At 47.7% G+C, this 21,280-nt stretch overlaps 1 protein-coding gene across 1 annotated transcript in view; it reads right to left on the bottom strand.

The window, feature by feature from the left end:
- Window positions 1-223: 223 nt before the first annotated feature.
- The window catches only part of VAT1L (vesicle amine transport 1 like), a 149,695-nt gene continuing 128,638 nt past the window's right edge, over window positions 224-21,280 (bottom strand). Inside the window, exons 8-9 of the mRNA XM_086688855.1 lie at window positions 6,612-6,695; window positions 224-2,835 (exon numbers count right to left, since the gene is read on the bottom strand). Of these exons, the coding sequence (XP_086544981.1) occupies window positions 2,737-2,835; window positions 6,612-6,695 (183 nt within the window). The 3' untranslated portion in view covers window positions 224-2,736. The remainder of the gene's footprint in view (window positions 2,836-6,611; window positions 6,696-21,280) is intronic.

The raw sequence follows: 21,280 nt of genomic DNA on the forward strand, positions 1-21,280 counted from the left end.
TGCTTGAGGGAACTTGAATGTTTTTTCTTTAAAAAAAAAAGCCTTTAGCTCGTCTTATTTTGACTCCTGTTTTCTCTATACAGTCTTTAGTTTCTCATTTGAAGATTCTTCTGTCACATATTTTTAATTTCTTTTTCTTTTTTGGTCACCCACTCCTTACATTTTAATAGTGGCGATGTTTTCCCAACAGCCATGGATGTGGGGTCACTGACGCCAGGCTAGGTTATGCTATGCTGAATACTTTATTATATATTTTATGTAAACATAATTTGCTTTGTAGGCACAATGTAACGAAAGCTCTAAAGCCACAAATACATTAGACAATGTTTCAGTTCACTCCAATCAAGTTTAGATGACAGAGAAGCCTTCACAGTTCCTTTAAGGCAAACTGAGACTTTCTTTACATTTCCTTCAGAAAACCAATCACGTGACAGGAAGAAGGTGCTTAAAAAACGAGGGTGCATTAAAGGGTTAATTTTGGTATTTATCCTGTTCTTCAGGGCACAACCTGACCTTGATAGTGAGACTCTAGTTTTCCTTCTCACTCTGTATTCCGAGGAGCCAAAAGGGTTTCTTCTTTAACCTACGGCCATAATTTGACTGTATTAATCTTGCTAGTTGAAAAACAGATTTGGGGAAGCATGATTTTTTTTTTAAATGCCTCTCCTCTGGACAGAACAAAGGCCGGTGGTGGGACTCTGCGAAGAGAGTTCTCGCCCCCCTCGCAGAGGACAGCCCTGATGTGGCCGGTGGCTCTTTGTTACCCCAGCCCTAGAAAATGCCATTTCTGTCCAGCTCACCAGGAATGTCACTTGGGTGGTTCTCCTTAAAACCTCATTGTCAGCTTGGTTATGGGAGAAACACGACCAATAATACAGCATTTAGCGAAAGTTTTGGGGGTGGGGAGATAAACCTCCACATTATCTTTCTACGTGGCCCAGAAATGAAACGCCGGTGAGTCTTGGGGTATGAACAGAAGATGTCAGTGTCTTCTGAGATACTGTCACCTCCCTGCTCATCAGATGGCGGCACCCTTTTTTGCCTTCATATTTTACAAGTACATTCACAACGAGGAGAAACTCCCTTCAGATAAATATTTGGCATAAATAAGTCATCATCACAAGCTTGGGGTAGGAAAAAAAAAGAATGTGATTAATGAGGTGACATTTGTTACAAAAGGACTTTGGAAATGAAAAGGTAATTGCTGGAATGCATTCATTCCCATCATTTGGGGAAAGAGTTGGGTCGACCCTAAGGCTCACTGGTGGAGAGGTGGGGCAAGGTGGGAGCCCTCCAAGGTCTTCCAGAAAGCAAAGTGACTTGGGGGGGGGGGGTTGCTAATAGTGTGGGCTCCATGTGTCTCCAGCTTGGTTTGTGAATGAAGGAGTCACCCTTTGAGCCAGAAGGAGTAGGAGCAGTGAATGAGGAGCCCCCTTGTGGAGACACTGAGACTCTTCCTCATCCATCAGGGGAAAGGTTCGCCTCAAGGCATGTCAAGTATGGTGGGGCTGGGTGTGGGGTTTCCTAGGAGTTTAGGAGCTGGAAAATCGGACAAGGGTGTGCAATCAAGTAGTTTGGTCCCCGATTACCAAAAAGCAGGGGCCCTACAAAGAGTCTGCACCGTAATTTTATATTTCAGAGGAGAGGAACTGCACTCTTGGCATCAGATACTGAACGTCAACCGTTTGTATCGCTAGAGTTTGTTACATGTCGGAACATGCTTTGGCAAGAAAAGAGACACTCACTGATTTTCTTTTTCCCCAAATATGGTCTACAAGGGAGGTCTTCCCCGGGGGATCCTTGGTAAAGGTAGCTGCTCACTACCAGGAACTGGAAATAGCAAAATCGGTAATGCCCGTGGCAGGTGTGCAAATGTAGGCAAATCTCGGTAATGACCTCTGAAATAGTCCCACACGTGGTGAGTTTTCTTACAATTGAAATAAAATGTACGTGGTGGGGGAGGGGAGGATTTTGCTCATGAGACATGGTTTCAGAGGAGAAGTCTCTGTGGCTGGTCCTCAAACTCATGCTGTTGACCCATCCTCTATCCTGAAAACTCCACGTCTGTTTTCCTGTGTTGATGGTTAAGAACCAGTGAAGGGATCAAGCATCAGAGGCTGAGAGGAGAGTGGTTCAACCTCTGGACCATTAAACAACTCGATGCATGTAAGGAAGTTGCCTCTTGAACGGGGAGAGGGAAAGGATTGTTTGGAGAGATCCTAAATGTATGGGCTCATGAAAACACCTCCCGGCCTACCCTCTTTCTGCCAGCCACATTGGCAAGCGCTCTTGTCAGAATCATGGGTGGCTGGAGGCAAAAAGTGTCACTGGCCTGAAGCTTCCCAGGATCTGGACGCTGCTCTTAAGATAACACCCTTCAGTCGAAACTTGTCTTTGCCCACATCTGGTCTTGTAGGCACTGGGCCTGAGGGCTTGTATTAATTTGCAAGGCTGTTCTAAGAACTGTCAAGAAGGACCCAAAGATGGATGGTTGTGAAGGAGGGGAGAGGGGAGAGAGTAACACACAGGTGGGGGAGGGACTTAATACTGCGTGGGATGGGATTGGCACTTAATTTCAAAAACAACAGTGATCAACAGCTTTTTAGCTCAGCTGACTGCAGACAAACACAACACACAGTGGGCTACAGCATTTGTTCACTGGGGCACAGAAGAACTTTCTCCACCGGCTCCTCTTGTTCCAAATCATCCTCCGTGTTCTCCTGCCAGGGTCCTGGGTTACTGGATGAAGGGCATCCGTTCCTTGTTCTCGCTGTCGCCCTCGTGGTCCTCCTCCTCTTCCCCCGCCTCGCTGGTCTCTGTGCTGTCGTTGGCCATCTGCAATTCAACACAGGGCGTTTTAGAAGGTCTGCGATGTCTCCTCCCTTCCTGGAGCATCTGAGGAAGCCCCTTGGGAAGGCCTCCTTCCGAGGGCTAAGAGTTAGGGTTGTTTCCTTCCCCAGGAGGGCAGTGTGGTGCCGCCTGTTTTAGGGTGGGGGCCCTGACGTAAGGATCTGAGCGCAAGGATTGGGAATTTGGGAGATGATTCCAAGGAAGCGCTGGTAGGGAGGAAGGAGACGAGACAGAAAAGGCAAGGGAACCTAATAAGTAGGCTCCTGATGTGGGCAACTGGGGCTCAGTCCTCTTGGGGACCACTGGGAGACAGTGAGGGGCATGCCCCTCACAGGTGTCCCGCATATTGGGGGGGGGGGGGAGGAAGCCAAGGAATGGCCAAGGTGGGTATCTCCCTGGCCTCTCTGGCCAGTTCTGTACGTGCTGGCCACACATGCTTCTGGGGCTGGAGACTCTCAGTCAGAGGGGCCAGGTGCTGGGGGACGCCCTTAGGCACTGAGAGCGTCCACTGCACGGACTGGCTGGGGTTGAAATCCTGGTGCTGTCACTCCCTAAGAAGCCAGAACAACCATACTAACAAATGTGCATTCGTGTCCTTTATTGTCTACACAGAACACCGTGTCCACGAATGTGGACTTTGGTTCTAGCAAGCTAGCCATCATCACCAGTCCCTGGCATGGTTATTATCCCTCTCTGAGCCTCCCTTTTGCGGATGGTTACAACGGGAAAAAACCCACCTGCCTTACAATGCTATCATGACGACCAAGTGAAACAAAGTAACATGATGTACTTGAAGCGTCCAGCAACGGGCCGAGCGCATGAAGGATGCTCAAGACATCCTAGTCCTGTCCATCAGCAGCCCCCTTAGCGAACTGGGCCTCAGATTTCCACTCCTAAGCCCCAATCGACGTCATTTGCCCTGAAGCCCAGATCTCCTAAACCCGAGTCTTTGCCTATGCCCACCACTCATTCTTTCAAACAGGAATTGGGCCCACGGTCCTCGGGCCTCCCCGCGTTGCCTGTCCTGGAGCTGGATTTGCCCTCTTGGCCGCAGGCAGTGTCTTCTTCCTGCAATGCCAGCCCGCCACTCCCTCCCCTAACTGGTGCCTACTTTGCTTTCAGCGCTCAGCCCGCTTCCTCAAGGAAGCCTTCCCAGACTACCCTAACTGGAACGGTCCCCCCCCCTCCCCCCCCATGACCAGCTCTTCTTTGTAGCACAGATCAGCAGCGTCCCATCTGGACGGATGGCCTCTTGACAGCCATCCACCTGCCCCGCCACGGGAAGCGCAGACACCGTGGAAGATGACCAGGTCTCCTCTTGTCTTCCTGTGTTATCCTCTGCAACTAGCACAGGGCCTGGCACGCAGGAGCGTAGAGTACGAACTCTGAGAATAGCGAGCGAATAATCGTGAGAGCTCTGGGGGCGCCTGGCTGGCTCCGTCGGTTAAGCATCCGGCTTCATCTCCGGTCATGATCTCGCGGTTCGTGAGTTCGAGCCCCGGGTCGGGCTCTGTCTCTCTCTCTCTCTCTCTCTCTCTCTCAAAAACAAATAAACATCGACAAAAATAATCACGAGAGCTCTGCCTTCTTAGTATGTACCCCACATTCACCAGTGTGCCAGGGGATCAGGCACATTACCCCTTTCCATCTTCTCAACAAGAAGCAGCAGAAACAGTAACTACTGCCCCCTGTGCAAGGTGGGCAGGCTCTGTTTTCCCGCAGCGCGCAGGGACACCCAGAGGTGACGTGCCCGGGGCAGTGGCGGGGCGGCAGAGGTCGGCAGGCTTCAGAGAAGGCTGCCACTGTTCTCAGGGGCGCCGGTCAGGCCGGGGCCAGAGCTGCGCCCCGACGCCGTGGGGTCCGGAGGAAGCAGCCCGGTCTCTGCTGGGACCCTGGGACCTGTCCTCAGGTGAGCTCAGCTCCGCCCTGGCTCAGCCTCATTGAGGGAAGGCCCCACGCAGGAGAGCCTTCACTCTTGGCAGGCACTTCGTAGGCACTCCTGGCAAAGGCACTTCCAGAGCGCTGCCCGAGCCCCTCGTGGCCCCGATAGTTCCTGGAGGAGGGGGAGTACCGTGCAGTGTACTCAGCGAGGCAGATTCGGGGCCCTTGGCTTGGCCTGAGCTCTGAAAGTGGCCCTTCTAATAGAAGAAGGCCCCTCTGTAGGCCCCGCACTGCCCCCACCCCCAACAGCTGCCCAGTGGGAAATGATGCGTTCCCAAGGGGCCTTGACCCCGTGCCATTTCCTTTCGTTAGGCGCTTGCCGTAGAAAAGATTCGCCGGACCCATCTTGGCTGTCACGATGTCCTCTGTTTATTTAGCCTGACTACACGCTCCTCCTCCTTCAGGTCTCGTCTCTATCCAGGCAGGCCGTGGCCTTCTCCCCGCAGAGGCCTTCCAAACACCACAGATCTGAGTTGGCCACTCACCACATCTCTTTGTTTCTTTCGGTCCTAAGGTAGAAGTCCTCCTGAGTGAGATTCAGGAACCAGCACCATGGCAGGTCCTGAGGTCTCACCTTCAAAGTTGGGCTTTTCAGCCCAACTGGTGAGAATCCTCTGTGGTCAAACTGGCCTTCCCAAAGTCCAGGGGCCCAGCGGGACCTCCTGTGTAACAGTCACAGGCAGGAAGCTGATGTCAACTATCTTGCTTAAAACAAACTGTCCAGGATGGTTCTAGATCCCCTCTACTGATGGGGTAAAACAGACCTGGTCATGTGTCTTAAGAACAACAGAAGTGCACAGAAGACCCGAGAGCCCAGCCCTCACCTCCTCCCTAGCCTCAACCCCTCATCTGCCTTCAGATACTTGCTGTCACACCCCTAGAACTTCATAAGCACTTAACATACGATGTCCCTATACTTGTTGGTCATTTGCACTTTGTGAAATGCCCTCTCATGAAATCACCCTTCATTGAGTGAAATGACCATCCTTCCCGAACTACATTAGGGTTACAAAAGCCAAGGTACACTTACAAAAAAAAAAAATACACACTAAAACATGCAAAGATTTTAGTTCTTTTTTCTTTTATAAATGCCCGATGCAGGTTCAAGACTCAACGGGTGAGAAAGCGAAGAAACAAAAAACCCCAAGTATTTTCGCTGTTAATCCTTTCCCAGAACTTAGTATGCATGGGACAATGCCTTATGTGTATCACTCTAATTGACTTGTGAGAACTTCGTTTGCAGACAGGGCTACTGAAGATAGACAGGCGGGATAATCGCCCAGGGTCACACACAGGAGAGGAGAGCCAGGCTCTGAATCCACGCAGTCTGACGGCGCTCTGTGTGTCGACCGCACACTACATTGCCCCCTCCCACCACCGGTGGCCCCAGCAAGCAGGTTGGGGAGTGACTTTGACACGCTTCACTCCTGGAGGGATCCCTGGACGTAAGGGTACCCTCAGGAGGCATCTCGGAGGCAGGTGGCATCCTTCTGTTGATAATGTGCGTGACTCTATTAGATTTTACCAGGAATTCCTCTCACCTGTGGCAACCAAGAGGCAGCACCTGTGATAGGCAGGTTATCCCTATCTTTCCTGACTGCCCTTAGATTGCTCTTGAAATGCTCGCACTGAAGCATTTCCTTTCCTTCTCAGCACGCATCCCAGCGGTGTGACTAATTGTCCATTTGCATGGTTGTTTGATTACACAGGTCTCCTCCGCGAGCCAGAGAGCCGCCTGTATTTCCCTCTCCCCCACCTGTGCCTGCGTCTGATAGACCCTGTCGTGCTGAACTGAACGGATCCCTCTGCGTTTGACTCACCAGTGGAGTCGGGGTCTTCTCTACATCCAGAATTAACTTGCCGATGTTTCCTCGGTCGTGGATCCGCTGCATGGCCTCCTTCACCTGAGCCAGGAGAAAAACGGAAGCGCTGATTGGGTGAGAAGTTGCCCAGGTGGAAAAGCCAAACCAGCCGCCGCCCATGTGGGGGCGCTGTGGTTCAAGGTTAGCAGCCAAGCCAGAGATGCTTTGGGACCCTGGGTGGAAATAAATTCTGATTGTGTCACTCAGGCACTCTGAGCTTGTGCAAGCAACTTGGTCCTCTGGGTCTAAGAAATGAAAGTGACAGTCCTTGTAATAAGACGACGAAATTTTCTTTAAAAGGTGGGGAGGGGGGGAGTTGGTGGGGAGGAGGGTACCGTGAGGTTCCAAGAAAGACATCAGTCAGAGTAAATTCTGACCGGTAAAATTATTTTTCTCAGAGTCACTTGTGCCCTGCTTACCAAAGTGTTCTATAACTCTGATTCGTAGTTTAACTAAAATGATCCATTGCCCAAGCTAAACTATATTCAGGAAAATTCCCTTAGGTTACTCCTGGTTATTGCGTGGAAATTTTGTTTCTACGTAAGTAGAGTTTTCTCCAGAACTAGTATTCTGTCCGGAGAAGAGGACCTACTTTTCCTTTCAAATGATACGGGCTTACTTAAAAAGCAAGCGTGTGCCCTGATCTGATTTATGCTTTGAGCATTTCACTCTCTGGCTGTGCGGAAAATGAGCTGTAGGGGGCGCTGGTGAGGATTAAATGAGATAAGCAAAGGGCAACCATGCCCAGTGCCTGGCATGAATAGGCCCTCCACATTTCTTAGTGAAATCTAAATGGAAATACAACATCTCTTGATTTAAAAAAAAAGTTACAAGAGATCTGGCCTAAATATTTTTTCCTAAAGTCTCAGATTTTTAAATATTTTTGTTCACTCATTCAAGTCCACAAGTATTCATGAAATGTCCTTATAGGCTACATGCCATAGTTTTTATTTGTTTGTTTGTTTGTTTTTGTTTTTGTTTTTAGTTTAAAGTAAGCTGAGATTTCTGTCTTTGAGGAAACCTGTCTTCCCGTTTGGATAAAAACCTGAGCCGTTAAAATGTGCATACTCTAATTGCTTTTCTGGGACTTAGCCTAAAGACATAATTCAAATTGTGGGGGGAAAAAACTTACCACACAAAAGATACTCAATCACAGCATTGCTTTTAACCGTGAAACACTTGCAGCCACTTCTGTATCACAGAGTAAAGGAATGGTTAAGTAAACCACGACTCTTAGATTTAGCTACAGAATGGAAATACTATGTTGCTATTAAGCTGCTAATTACAAGGAAAGTACAGCAGGGTCAAATGCCTTTGTAATGGTGCTAAATGAGAAAATCGAGATGAATATTTTTACTTACATCCCCATAAAAACGTGGACATCCTAAAATAATCAGAAAGGGGTTCAGACATGATAAAACATTAGGAGAAATGAGTGCGTTTTAACTCCAAACATTGTTACTTGGCAATATGTTGTCAAATCAGTATGTAACGTAAGTTAAATGCATATTTAAACGTAGTCTTTGGAAAACCTAGTATCGGTTAGAATCAGCCCTTTTATAGACTGGTAGTGTCATGTGATTAAATTTCCTCACCCTGATACACATCCAGTAGATTTCTTTTATTTCTGTGGTGAACACTGCTTTTCAAAATGCTGTCATGTCTGGTCATCACGACTATATACCGAGAATGTTTAAATACCGTGGCAGACAGCCTCCAGAATGGTTCCCAACCTTCCTTTCCCCCTGACACACACCCTTTCTCCCTCGAATGTGGGCCAAACCTGCTGACTTGCTTCTGACCGTTGGAAAACAGCGAAAGTGATGGGATGTCACCTCCAAGATTAGGTTATAAAAGACTGATTTCTGTCTTGTCATCTCTTCCTCTGACTCTTCGTGCCTTCTTGCTCTGGTGACACAAGCTGCCCTGTTGTAAGCTGCCCTAGGGAGAGGCTCACACGGCAGGGAAGTGAGGCAGACCTCCCACCGACAACCACTAACGAACTGATACCCTCGGTCCAAAAGCCCATGGGGAACTAGCTCCTGTCAACAACCAATGAGAGAGCTCAGAAGTAGATCCTTCCTGAGTTAAGCCTAGAAGTGAGAACGCAGCCCTGGCTGACACCTTGGGAGACCCTGAGCCCAAGGACCTAGCTAAACCATGCCCAGGTTCCTCACCCACGTAAAGTGAGATCACAAATATTGTTTTAAGCCAATAAGTTCTGGGGACATTTTGTTATGCAGCAATAGATAACTAACATTCTTTCCTTTCATACATAGTTGTTACCTTGTAAGATATATGTCATACCCATGTTACAGCTAAGTACCTTGATGCTCAAAGATCAAAGCAATCTGTCCAAAGACTATGTGGCTATCAGTGACAGAACTGTGGTTCAAACTCAGGTTTGTCAGACTTCAAAACTGATGCTTCCTCCCCCTGCCCCCCGCCCCCGTTCCACCCAGACTGTGTTGTTTCATTTGATTCTCAAAGGCAGAGGAAGGTGGTAGGTAACATCTCACATAATGATTTCCCAGAATTCAGTTGTTTATTACCCTGACAAGTCATTAAGCACCTGGAAACTCCTTGGAGACTCGGAAGAATTTTTGTGCCATTTCTCCAGTAAGATAGAGCCCAGGGACACTGAAAAGCTGTTTTCTTTCCAGTTAAAGCTTATTGTGATACTAGAAAACAGCCCCCCGAAGGGCTGGCTCTAATCTGCATATTTTTTTTGGACAATTTCCTTCTGAAATGAACTGACTCCTTGAAGTTCCTTTTGAAGGGGATAGAGAAAGGGTTGGGAATGTTTCTGAGACATAACTGAACTAGTCTGATCCCCAGTCATGCTGTTTGAGTTTAACATCCTCTTAGGCTGCTCTTGGAGATGTGAAAGAGCCCTTTTGATGACAGCGTAGAAGGAAAGAAATGGCCATTTTCTGATCAATTTTTTATCAGGTGAGGCACTTTACACACGTTGCTTCCTTTTATCTGCACACCACGGGTTCACAGATGAGAAACCTAAAGGTGAAAAATCTAAGGAATCTGTCCCCGGTCACCCACTGAAAGGAGTTCGAACCACTTGGGAACTGAGAGAGCAGTTACCCCTTTACAGGACTCTGGACAAAAGCCAGGACAGGGCTCTGCTGTCTGCACCCCGAAACCGCCCTCACATAACTCCATCACGAGGTAAAGTCTGCAAAAAGAGACTTTGCTCCCAAAATACCAGTTCGTAAATTGAGAGATATATGTTATACCCATTTTACAGCTAAGTACCTTGATGCTCAAAGATCGGTAGGTGACAGTGACCTTGGTAGGTGACAGTGACCAAAAGATGGTGGTGACAACTCCCAGAGAGCTCCTTGTCTCTCTTGTGGCTACCATTTTTGTTTTTTGTTTTTTTCCTAAGGGACACTTCTGCTCCAAACCTTTTCCCAGCGCACTTGATGATGGGAAAATCCTAGTAGCCCCGCACTGCCTAATGCAGTAGCCACAAGTCACATGTGGCACTGAGCACCTGAACTGGGGCCAGCACAGACTTCGATGTGCTGTGCGTGTAAGCCACGCGGCCAACTTCAAAGACGAGAGCAGATACACTATCTCGTTACGAATTGTTGACATCAATCACGTGGTGAAACGTTAACATGATAAATACGCTGGCTTAAATAAAACAGACTACTAAAGTTAACCTGCCCCACTTTTTACTTCTCTGGATGTGGCTACTACAAAACTGAAAACGTGGCTTGTGGCTCACATAGTCATCCTGCTGGACAACACTGGACTGACTTCTCAGGAAGTCAGTCCTTTCCTGTGTCACTACTTTGTCTTACACCTCCCTCACTCCTGCCACTGGACGCTTATCTGGAGGTTCCTGGGCTTCTCAGCTTTGTGCCTCTGTATACACGGGGTTCCTTCCTGGACTTTCCTGGTCCCGGAGCTAACTTGGATTTGTTCTGGGGCTCTTGTTCTCGATGTGGACCCTTCTAGGAAGCTGCTATTCCCCCGCCCCCACTCTGGCATTTGGGGCCAAGTCTCCTTTGGGCTCCCTGGGCACCTCAGGCCAGCTATAACATCACCCTTACCCCCAGCTTGGAACTTGGCCCTTCTTCTCTCCAGTACGTTAGGCCAGCGCCGTGCAGTGGAGATACGAAGCGGGCTACAAATACACTAAAATTTCTCTAGTTACTCACATTAACAAATGTAAAAAGGAACTGGTAAAATCAATTTAAAGAATATATTTTCTTTGACCAAATCTACCCAAAATATTATCACTTCAGTATATGCTCCACATAATAAGGTCTTCATGAGATATTTTATGCTCCTTCCTCCTTTCGTACTATACGTGTCTGGAATCCAGGGTGTATTTTGTTCTTACAGCGTGTTTCAATTCAGATGAGCCATGCTTCATGTGCCCAGTGGCTGCACATGGCTCATGTCTACCGTATTGGGGAGTGCGGCTCTAGATGGTGGGACAGTGGCACCAACCTCAGGGACCCCAGTGCACGGGTGCATTGGGCATATGATAGCCTCCAGGATGAACGGATGGATGAATAAGCAAGTGGTATGTGGAGCGAGTGAGAGGTCACGTGAGTGAGCCACACGAGAGGTTTCTGTCTCACGTGACGCTCATCTCGGAGCCCTCGGCCCAGGCCCAGGGGGCCTGCTCAGTGCTGCCCGGGTGTCCCAGTGGAGTCTGTTTGTAATCAGGGCCGTGGCCTCTCGCACCCAGTCTGAGAAGCCACCGCCAGCTGTGCGGCTGGCCAAGTCTGGTCTTGGCAGCTGGAATGTCCCGGGCTCGGGATTCGGGGCATACTCAGGCTATCTCAGCCAGAGCTGGTCTCCCCTCCAGACAGTGGGAGGAAATTTGAGTCATATGATTAAAACACCTCAAGATGCCGAGATCCTGAGCACAGAGGCTACCTGAGCTTTTCTGATACTTCTTTCCTGTCCCTGGGAGGCCACCTTGGTACCATCCCAAGTGGATGGCGGCAGGCGGCAGTGAGATCATCACTGAGTCCTACACTCTGCTTCGCTGTCATTCCAGCAAGGTGCTTCATCTCTGCTCCTCACCTTCTTCATATGTTAAATGATAATAGCTCTCTTCTGTCCATTCATTGATGCAGTCAGTCACTCCTTCAACAGTGCCAAAGCCCTGTCCAGGAGCTGTGTATAAAGTAATGGATGGTGGGGCACCTGGGTGGCTCAGTCGGTTAAGCATTTGACTTCGGCTCAGGTCATGATCTCACGGTCCGTGAGTTCGAGCCCCGTGTCAGGCTCTGTGCTGACAGCTCAGAGCCCGGAGCCTGTTTCTGATTTTGTGTCTCCCTTTTTCTCTCTCCTCCCTCCCCCACTCATGCTCTGGCTCTCTCTCTTCTCAAAAATAAATAAATGTTAAAAAAATTTTTTTTTTTTAAGTAATGGATGAAATCAGTAGGCTCTCTCTGTCCTGAGGTACCCACGGTTTTGCTTATTAAATAGGCTAAACGTAATGAAAAGAATCTCACAATTAAAAAACTGTGTTCTTAATTTGTTTATTTAGCCCCCATGGATCGCAAGCCATCAGAGTTGACCCTGGGCCATTGTTGGTTCATGCTCCAACAAAGTCTGCTGGCATTCAAGATGGCGTTCAAGCATGGCCTACGGGGAAAATGTAATGGGTTCAGAACACGTTTGCAGAGGAGCAGTACTTACAGTCATTCTTACTTCTGTCTGCAACGGAACCAGGAGAGGTGGGGTTTCTGAAAGCCTGGGAAGACAACGGTGAGTAAACACCTACAAGATTCATGCCGTCATGAAGCTTATGGTCCAGTTGGGAGATGCAGACCATCAAAGAATGCCTCGAACGAATGCAAGGTTGACACTTACTAATTCTAAGATGGTGTTATGAGCATGTGGATAGGGGGTTTGATCTGTTTGGGAAGATCAGAGAGGGCTTCCTTGAACAAGTGGCGGTCGAGCTGGGGTTTAAAGGATGAGTACGAAGGAGCTAAGACAAGAAGGGAGAGGGGCCTTTCGCAGGAGAGGGGGCAGAATGTGAATGGAGAGACTGAAAAGGGGGCCAGTGGGCGCAAGGACAAAGAGCAAGAGTGAATGTGAGGCAACGTGCTGGTCAGGTCGGTTGGGGCCTTTGGTACTACATTGCAAAGAGTTTCCAAGGATGCAGGGGCCCACAGTGACCATACAAATCTAGAATATCTTTCCACCTCCAGTCACCTTCTGAGTAGTCAGTTTTTTCACACGTGAGTAATGAAAGTTAACAATGCTCAATCTTTGTTGGGATCTCATTTAATGTTTCATGATATTCAATTTCCTTTTGAATGGTGTGAAAGGCACAAAGTCATTAGGGTACAAATGACACCACTTAATAACCAAAGCATTTGGCCTGTGCTATGAATAACAATAAGCCTAGCCACCCAAAACAGGGGGAAAAATGAAGATGGGTTATTCCATGGATCACTGTGCCTATTAGGTGATAAATTAAAAGGTTTGAAAAGGAAGAAATGAGTAATACTCTAATTAAGAAGCAGATCTACCAATGTCATCTATGGAAGATTACTCACATTTACAACAGCCATCTTTGGAATGGCTTAAAATACAAAGGGGGTATTGAAAAGCAATACCTTCATTGCAAATAGACTTGGAATCTGGAATTTCTATGTTTTGTCAAATAACTCTAGGAGTCTACAGTGAGTGAGCCCTCAGATTTTGACCTAGATGCAAGAGTGACTGGAAAAGTAAAACGTTAAGGAACATAAATTGGCCCACTTGGGAAAAGAGAGAAAAGGTTCAAACAGCCAACTGCTTTTTTGGACGAGTTGCACAGGTGTCTTTGCAATAATGCAGGTTGTGGACTGTGGTGGAGAAAGGGAGGTGACAAGGGTGCAAAATTTAAGGAGGCACCCACTCTCAGGATCAGGCAGGCGCTGGGTCAGCACCTGAGAGGAAGCCCCTCCTTAACTTTTAACCCTTGTCACATCTCTTGCCCTACCCTGGTTCTGGTCCTCAAGGAGGACCGTTATTTTTAAAGGAAGGGGAACACTAAGTAGCTTTTAGAAGTATCTGTTTGGCCACTGAACAGCCCATGGGGATGCTCCAAGAGGATTTTTCAAGGGGCCATTAGTAGGAACTCTGGCTTCAAAAAGGTAAAGAACATTCTGCATAGGAGGAGGCACGAATGCAAAAAACAAGATGGTGGAATCTAGATGGAGCACCTGGTCCTTTTTCCTTCATGGATACTTGGACGACACTGACTCTTGACCATGGTCACGAGGGGTTCAAGTGAATTAAATATTGAACCAAAAGTTAGAATGTTCTGCAGAAATCTGCAGTCCATAATCAAGCCCGACTATATATTCTTACCTATTGTATTTTGAACTAAAGCAAGAGATGAAAAACAATCTAGTGGATTGCCTCCAATGTTTGTTTTATTTTATTTACCAATATTTCCTAGTGCTGGATTTGGATGGTTGAATAGAACTGAAGTGGACACTCAGTGGATGCTTATTCCAACATGAGAGTGAGGTTCTGGGGAGGAAGAGAAAAAAGTGTAGGAGATGGTTCTATGCCATGCAGAAACATATCTGTTGTACAGTCTGTAAGAGAGACATTTGAAACGTGATGGGGCACAAAAAAGGAAGCAGCTGGGGAGGGGAAAAGGATGAAAACCAAGGAAGTGACTCTTTGAGATTTGAAGGTCAAGTAGAAGGCTGTCACTCAGCCAATAGAAGGACATATAACCAGTCCAAGGAAATATTGCGCACCTCAGAGAATGAGTCACTCATGGCCACAAGAACACGGAGAGTGATGATGAGTTATTGAAAATGCTCGTGAGTTCCTGAAGCTCCTCAGGTCTGCTGGACAAGGGTAAAAAATAACCTGAGCTGCCACCGCTCAGGAAAATTCCACATGACGGTGGTAGAACTTGCAACAAATAATTCTGACTGGCCCTTGCTTTGCATCTTTTAGCAAAATCCTCCAGCCGGGAGATTCCGTATTTCTGCTCAGAGGACTCTGGTTCCTTATTAAGGATGTAATTATCTTGCTTCCAGATAATATGGTTTTATTTGCTCACTGATTGATAACTACGATGTTCCATGGTGGCTGAGGGCTTTCAGCTGGAGCTACCAGCCATGAGTTTGTGGTAAAAGGTTAGAACTATAAGGAGGCCAAAGAGACCCTTCAAAATCTTGGAAGTTCTCTGATGGGCAGCCATGTTTTTGAAAGAATGACAACCAGACGTGCTGACCTTTAGAAAATTACCGTTTAGAAGGCAGAGGTGACGTGTCTTTAGGCTTGGAGAGAAAGGGCCCACTTGCAGGTATGTGGGGGGCATCCTTAGAACCTAAGGGAATTGAGATGTGTTGATTATGCCATTGACATAGCTGTGGTTTAGTCAAGGGCGAGCTGCCGAGGGTGCCAAAGGAGACCGGCCACCAGAGACAGATATGTCTGGGACAAGTTGTCTGGACAGTAAAATGGCCTAAAGTAAGGATCGGAAATAAAAGAGGAGTTGTGTTGGTGTTTGAGGTGCTTACCAAGTGCTCATGTTGAGAGCTGGTTCTCACTGTGACTGAAGGGTGGTTTCTTGGGGCATCTGGGTGGCTCAGTCGGTTAAGCATCCGACTCTTGGTTTCGGCTCAGGTCATGATCTTACAGTTTGTGAGTTCGAGCCCTGTGTCAGGCTCCATTGTGACAGCGCGGAGCCTGCTTGGGATTCTCTCTCTCACCCTCTCTCTGCCCGCCCCCCACCCGCTCTGTCTGTCTCTCTCTCAAAAATGAATAAACAAAAAAATTTTGAAGGGGAGTTTCTTGAGGATCTCCCCACTTAGAGAGGAAGGACAGGGCATGGCTAGAGGCTCTGGACCTGGCACCATATCGAGGAGAGTCACCGCTGTCTGTACAATGCGCTGGGAGAAGGCAAGAGTCTCAAGGAAGGAGCTGTATCTAAAAATCAGGTAAATGTATGGGGCGCCTGGGTGGCGCAGTCGGTTAAGCGTCCGGCTTCAGCCAGGTCACGATCTCGCGGTCCGTGAGTTTGAGCCCCGCGTCAGGCTCTGGGCTGATGGCTCGGAGCCTGGAGCCTGTTTCCGATTCTGTGTCTCCCTCTCTCTCTGCCCCTCCCCCGTTCATGCTCTGTCTCTCTCTGTCCCAAAAATAAATAAAAACGTTGAAAAAAAAATTAAAAAAAAAAATCAGGTAAATGTAAGGGACAAGGCAGAGGCGGTACCGCCGTGGGGGGAGGGGGGCGTCACTCATTATCATCACAGTAGCTGACATGACAGACACTTAGCAGATGCTGTCACTGGGCAAAGCATGACCTCACTTCATTGCATCAACCCTGTGAGGTAAGTGGGAGTCTGTCAGACTGTCAATCATGGGTACATAAAAATATTCTCCCCTTTCTTCCAGAGTCCCTGTTGCTCATGGAGGAGAGCTGGGATGAAAGTGAGGTTTCGGGAGAGTTAAGTGGCTTGCCCAGTGGCGAGGAGCCAGGCTTCAAACTGAGCCCCGCGTAACTCCAGGTTTCATGCACATTTGCTAGGCATGCACACGTGGGATGGAGTGGGAGACAGGGAGGGAGGCTCCGGGGCCCTGGGCACCGCATTGTAGGACCAGTAGTGGGCTATTTCCTCCGTACTTGGTTATGTACCTTGCTTGTCCCTTGGTTATAACACTTAACCCATTCTATCTTGAAGCCTTTGTCAACCTAGAAATATTGACATTCTGCGCCAGGTAATTCTTGGATGTGAAGGGCTGTCCTGTGCATTACGGGGCCTTTAGCAGCATCTCTGGCCTGTCCTCTTTCAATGCAAGTGGCACTTCCCCCTTTGACAAACAAAAATGTGTCTAGATATTGCCAGATGTCCCTTGGAGGGCAAAATCACCTCCAGTCGAGACCTATCATATTGTGAAAGCATATTCCTCATTGTCCCCTCTCCATCCCTCCCACTGGTCTCTGGGCTCAAGGGCAGGCGCTGTCTCCCTCCTTACCCATATGACCTTGACCTTGGACAGAGACCGGCCCACAGAAGGTTGGCTTCTGCTCTATCCCCAGGACTAGGAAGAGCATGCGGTACGCGGCAGGTGTCCAATAACAGAAGAACATGAGATGGTCTCTGACTGCAAAACGTTCATTGGTTATGTTAGGCTTTCTCAAAGTGTGGACGGCAGGCTGCCTACATCAAAATCACAGAGTGCAGCTTTTAAAGTGGTATGTTGGCCTTGCCTATACCTGTTTGTTGAGACTATGGAGACACTCCACTTTAGGTGATTCAGGGGCTCTGAAGTTTTAGACCCTTGAGCTTAACTGGTTCTTTGTTTCACAAATATTGACCGCCCACTGTGAGTCAGGCACTGTGCTCAGGCCGACTTGTGACAAGGGACAGGAAAGAACGGCCCCCCGCTTGGCTAAGATCTCTCTCTGGGCGAGTCTGTCCCCCTTTGTCACATCTGGGTAGAGCCTAGTTTAACACTGGGCTTATCTATCACTGCATGTTAGACAGTAGCAGAGGGCCGCAGCCACAGCCCCTCCCGTTCTGGGGCATCGGGGAAGGAATCTGCTCTCCGCTTTGGCTCTGTACCCTTGTGTAGACATCAAACAACTTGATTTTGGCTCAGTGCGTGAAGAGACCTTCAGGATACTGTTTTACTATTAATTCAACCCATTCACTGGCTCTGTGTGGCCCCTCAAAGGACCTAGCAGCTGAGTTTCATGTGCTCATGGCCTGAGGGGATGATCTCTGTGGCGGAGGGGTCATGGGATGTGCGTGCATCAGTCAGAATCAGCGGGTGATCGAGCAACCCACAACCTATGGTACATTGAGCCAGATCTTGCTGCAACCTGAGCAGGAAAATCAGAAGCAGAGTTGCATGTTGGAAATGCAGTGGGAGACTTACTTCATTTTGAGGAAGGAAACTAAGATCTAGCATGACCCATCTAGTACAGATGCGTATCTTTGAATAAAGAAATGCAAATCAGTGCTCTGCAAAGTGAAAACCAGAGTCCAGAAATGAAATTGTATTTGACTATAACTACCACCAAGTAAATAATGATTTGCAATATGGACGAGACCCTGGTAATAATACCTTGAAAAATCACACCCAGTCTATGGCTAAACTATTCATTTTTTTTCACTTAAAAAAATTATGGGGGCACCTGGGTGGCTCTGTGGGTTAAGCATCTGACTTCGGCTCCGGTCATGATCTCATGGTTTGTGAGTCTGAGCCCCACGTCTGGCTCTCTGTTGTCAGCACAGAGCCTGCTTCAGATCCTCTGTCCCCCCCTTTTCCTGTCCCTCCCTCACTAGTTCTCTCTCTCTCTGTCAAAATAAATAAACTTAAAAAAATAATAATAATAAAAATTAAAAAAACAAGAACACATGGTAATATTTGGGCAATGTATTCATTTCCCAGAGCTGCTGAAACAAAGCACATCAAAGTGGGTGGCTTAAAACAACAGCAATTTTTTTTTCTAAGTTTGTTTATTTATTTTGAGAGAGAGAGAGAGAGAGAGAGACCAAGCATGTTTGTGCATGCGAACAGGGTAGGGACAGAGGGAGAGGGAGAGAAAGAATCCGAAGCAGGCTCAGAGCTTTCAGCACAGAGCCCGGTGTTGGGCTCAATCTAAACCGAAATCAAGAGTTGGGTGCTTAACAGACTGAGCCACCCAGGTGCTCCAACAACAGCCATTGTCTCTGGAGGTTAGAAGTCTGAAATCAAGGTTTGATGTATTATTAGCTGCCGTAATTTATAAGGAGACACATCCCTTCATCCATTATTTAATTACCAGTGATAAACAATCCATACAGGAAAGGCAGGAAAAATAATTGATTTTTTCCTTAGGTTTCCTGGTAGCTACAGCTTTTCAAAAGAAGCAAAATTAGGGGTAAGGCCTGACACGGTAAGGTCACCTCTCCTGTTTCTTGCTGACATGAAACAGAGAAGGAGTAACTGAATATTCAGAGTGATCACATCTATGTAAAATATATATTAATATAAATAATAGTACGTTATATTCTGAGTGGTAGGGATATGGCTAGTTTTCATTTTCTTCGTCATCTGTGTTTTAAATTTTTATTTACTTATTTGGACCTCTTTATGGAGGTATATTTGACATGTAAAAAGCTGTACATAATTAATGTTTACAACTTGCAAAGTGCGCACTCTTGAAAGCGTCACCATCTAAATTAAAGCCATAAACCTACTCACCCCCTCCCAAAGTTTCCTCCTGTTCTCTTCAGTATAATAATTATGTTTTAATTACGTTTTATGGTAAGAGCACTTTCACATAAGATGTGCCCTCTTAGCGGATGTTAAAATACGTACCGTGTTAACCATAGGCACCATGCTGCACAGCAGCCCTCCAGAACTTATTTATCTTATGTAACTGAAACTTCGTACCCTTTGACCACCACCCCCCCCCCCCCCCAGTCCTCCCTCCACCGGCCCCTGATAACCACTGCTCCGTTCTCTGCTTTGGTAGGCGTGCCTAGTTTAGATTCCACATATAAGTGAGATTATATGATTTTCTGTGTTTAGAAAACTGACCACAGTGAGCACGTGTTCATCGTATTGTAAGTGTGAATAGTGATAATGAGTGTGCCCCCTAGGTCTATTCATGTTGCAGATGGCAAGATGTCATTCTTTTTTACGGCTGAGTAATGCTCCACACCGCACCTTTATTCATTTATCTATGGATGGACCCTTGAGTTGCTGCTGTATCTTGGCTATTGTAAACACAGGGGTCTAGGGGTACCTATATCTTTTTGAACTAGTGTTTTTTATTTTCTTTAAGGAAATGCCCAGTAGTAGAATTACTGGATCATATGGTAACTCTACTGCTAATTATTTTGGAGGAACACACAGGGTATAATGCTAGGTAAAATCAGTCAGAGAACGACAAATACCATATGATTTCACTCACGTGTGGAGTTTCAGAAATGAAACAAACAAACAAACAAAGAGACAAACAGAAAACCCAGCGTCTTAAATACGGGGGACAAGCTGGCAGTTGCCAGCAGCCAGTCAGTGGGAGGCCTCCGCTCTCATATCCCTGGGTGCGTTGTCCCCCCACCTCCAGCCCCCAGCCCACCCTGGACGACGGTTTTCCCAGCCTCCTATCTGGTCTCAGGCTGCAGGTTTTCCACACCCCAGTGTGCCCTCCTTCTGCTGCGAGAGCCGTGATTACTGACGGATACTGTTGTTTGTCCTTCATGTCCCCGCTGCTGGGACCGTGCTGTCAACTCAGTAATGACAGTGATAATAATAGTGATTTTTGATGGCCAATGCTGACCACTTAGCGCGTGATCTAGGCACAGGCTAGGTACCAAGTGTTTTTCGTGGAATATTCCATTTGGTCCTCCTTAGAACCCTATGATGGATGTGCTGTGATCATTCTCATTTACATATACAGACAATGAGGATCAGGGAGGTTAATTAACCTGCCTGAGGTCACAGACATAGCAGCTAGAAGAGCTAGGATTTTTGGCAGAGACTGTTTATGAGATAGCAACAGGTGACACCCTTATGTCTGGGATTGCCTTAAAATACTCCGGACAAACAGTGGGGTGGGGAGGGAGCGACAGAAGGCAACGAAGTTGACCAAACGTTAATCGTCGCGGAAGCTGGGTTGATGGGCATGTGGATGGGGGAGGACGGTCAGTATTCTACTGACACTTTTGACTGTGTTTGGAATTTGCCAAAAAGCTTATAAAAAAGGAACTCTGAGCTCTGCTCCCCAAACAACAACTATAACGACGGCTGCAGCATCCACGTGCTCAACTGCTACACCATCATTAGGAACCCGATACGTATTTGATGACGACGTTACGACTGAGGGCTTTGGCTTCCTTGGAAACTAGGTGCTAGAGAAGTTCAAGGTGCTACTTTCACCTCCCCAGATGGAAGAATGTATCCTTTGAACCAGCTAGCCCAGCTCTGAGGAGGTAATGACCTCCAGGATTGACCACGTGCCAGGCTGCATTCAGGAAGATGAGTACACACAGCCCCTGCCCTAGGCAAGCCCGTGGCTGCCGAGGAGGAAAGGCCACCGAAACGCTCAATTCCAGTAGAGTGTGGGAAGAGCTATATTGTAGGTATGAATGAAGAGGCATTCGAGCCAGGAGAGGAAACGACTCAATTTAGAGAAAAATGGCATTTGTGTTGGGTTTCGAAGGAGGGGGAGGCGTCTTCCGGGAAGACAAGATGCGTGTACTTGAGGCAAGAACAGAGTCCTGGAAGGGGGTTGTGGATCGTTCAGGGAACTGAGTGTTAGTGAGGGGGACGCTGTGTGCTGAGATTTGACGGTCGGGCTCTTTTGTGGGGACAGGGCGTGGGAGAGGCCTTCACTTGGAAGCCATGGGAGGTGTGTCCCGGCAGGCGGGGCACTGGACGAGGACAGGAGACCGGAGAGAACTGGGAATTAGAGATACGGGTGAACTAGGTGATGCTGGTCAGGTGGAATTGACAAGATGGCCGTGGGATGTGGAGATAAGCTATTAAATCCCACTCCGCCTTTAAGACCATGTCAGGTCATTTCTAGAAGCCATATCATTCCCCCAAGGGTAGAAAGAGCCTCTAAACACTGACCTATGTTTTGAAAGATTCTCCATCAAGCAGAGACGAGATCTGAGGTA

The sequence above is a fragment of the Puma concolor genome, chromosome E2 (genome assembly GCF_028749965.1).
Source record: "Puma concolor isolate L17-30 chromosome E2, mPumCon1.1.hap2, whole genome shotgun sequence".
Classification (NCBI taxonomy): Eukaryota; Metazoa; Chordata; class Mammalia; order Carnivora; family Felidae; genus Puma; species Puma concolor.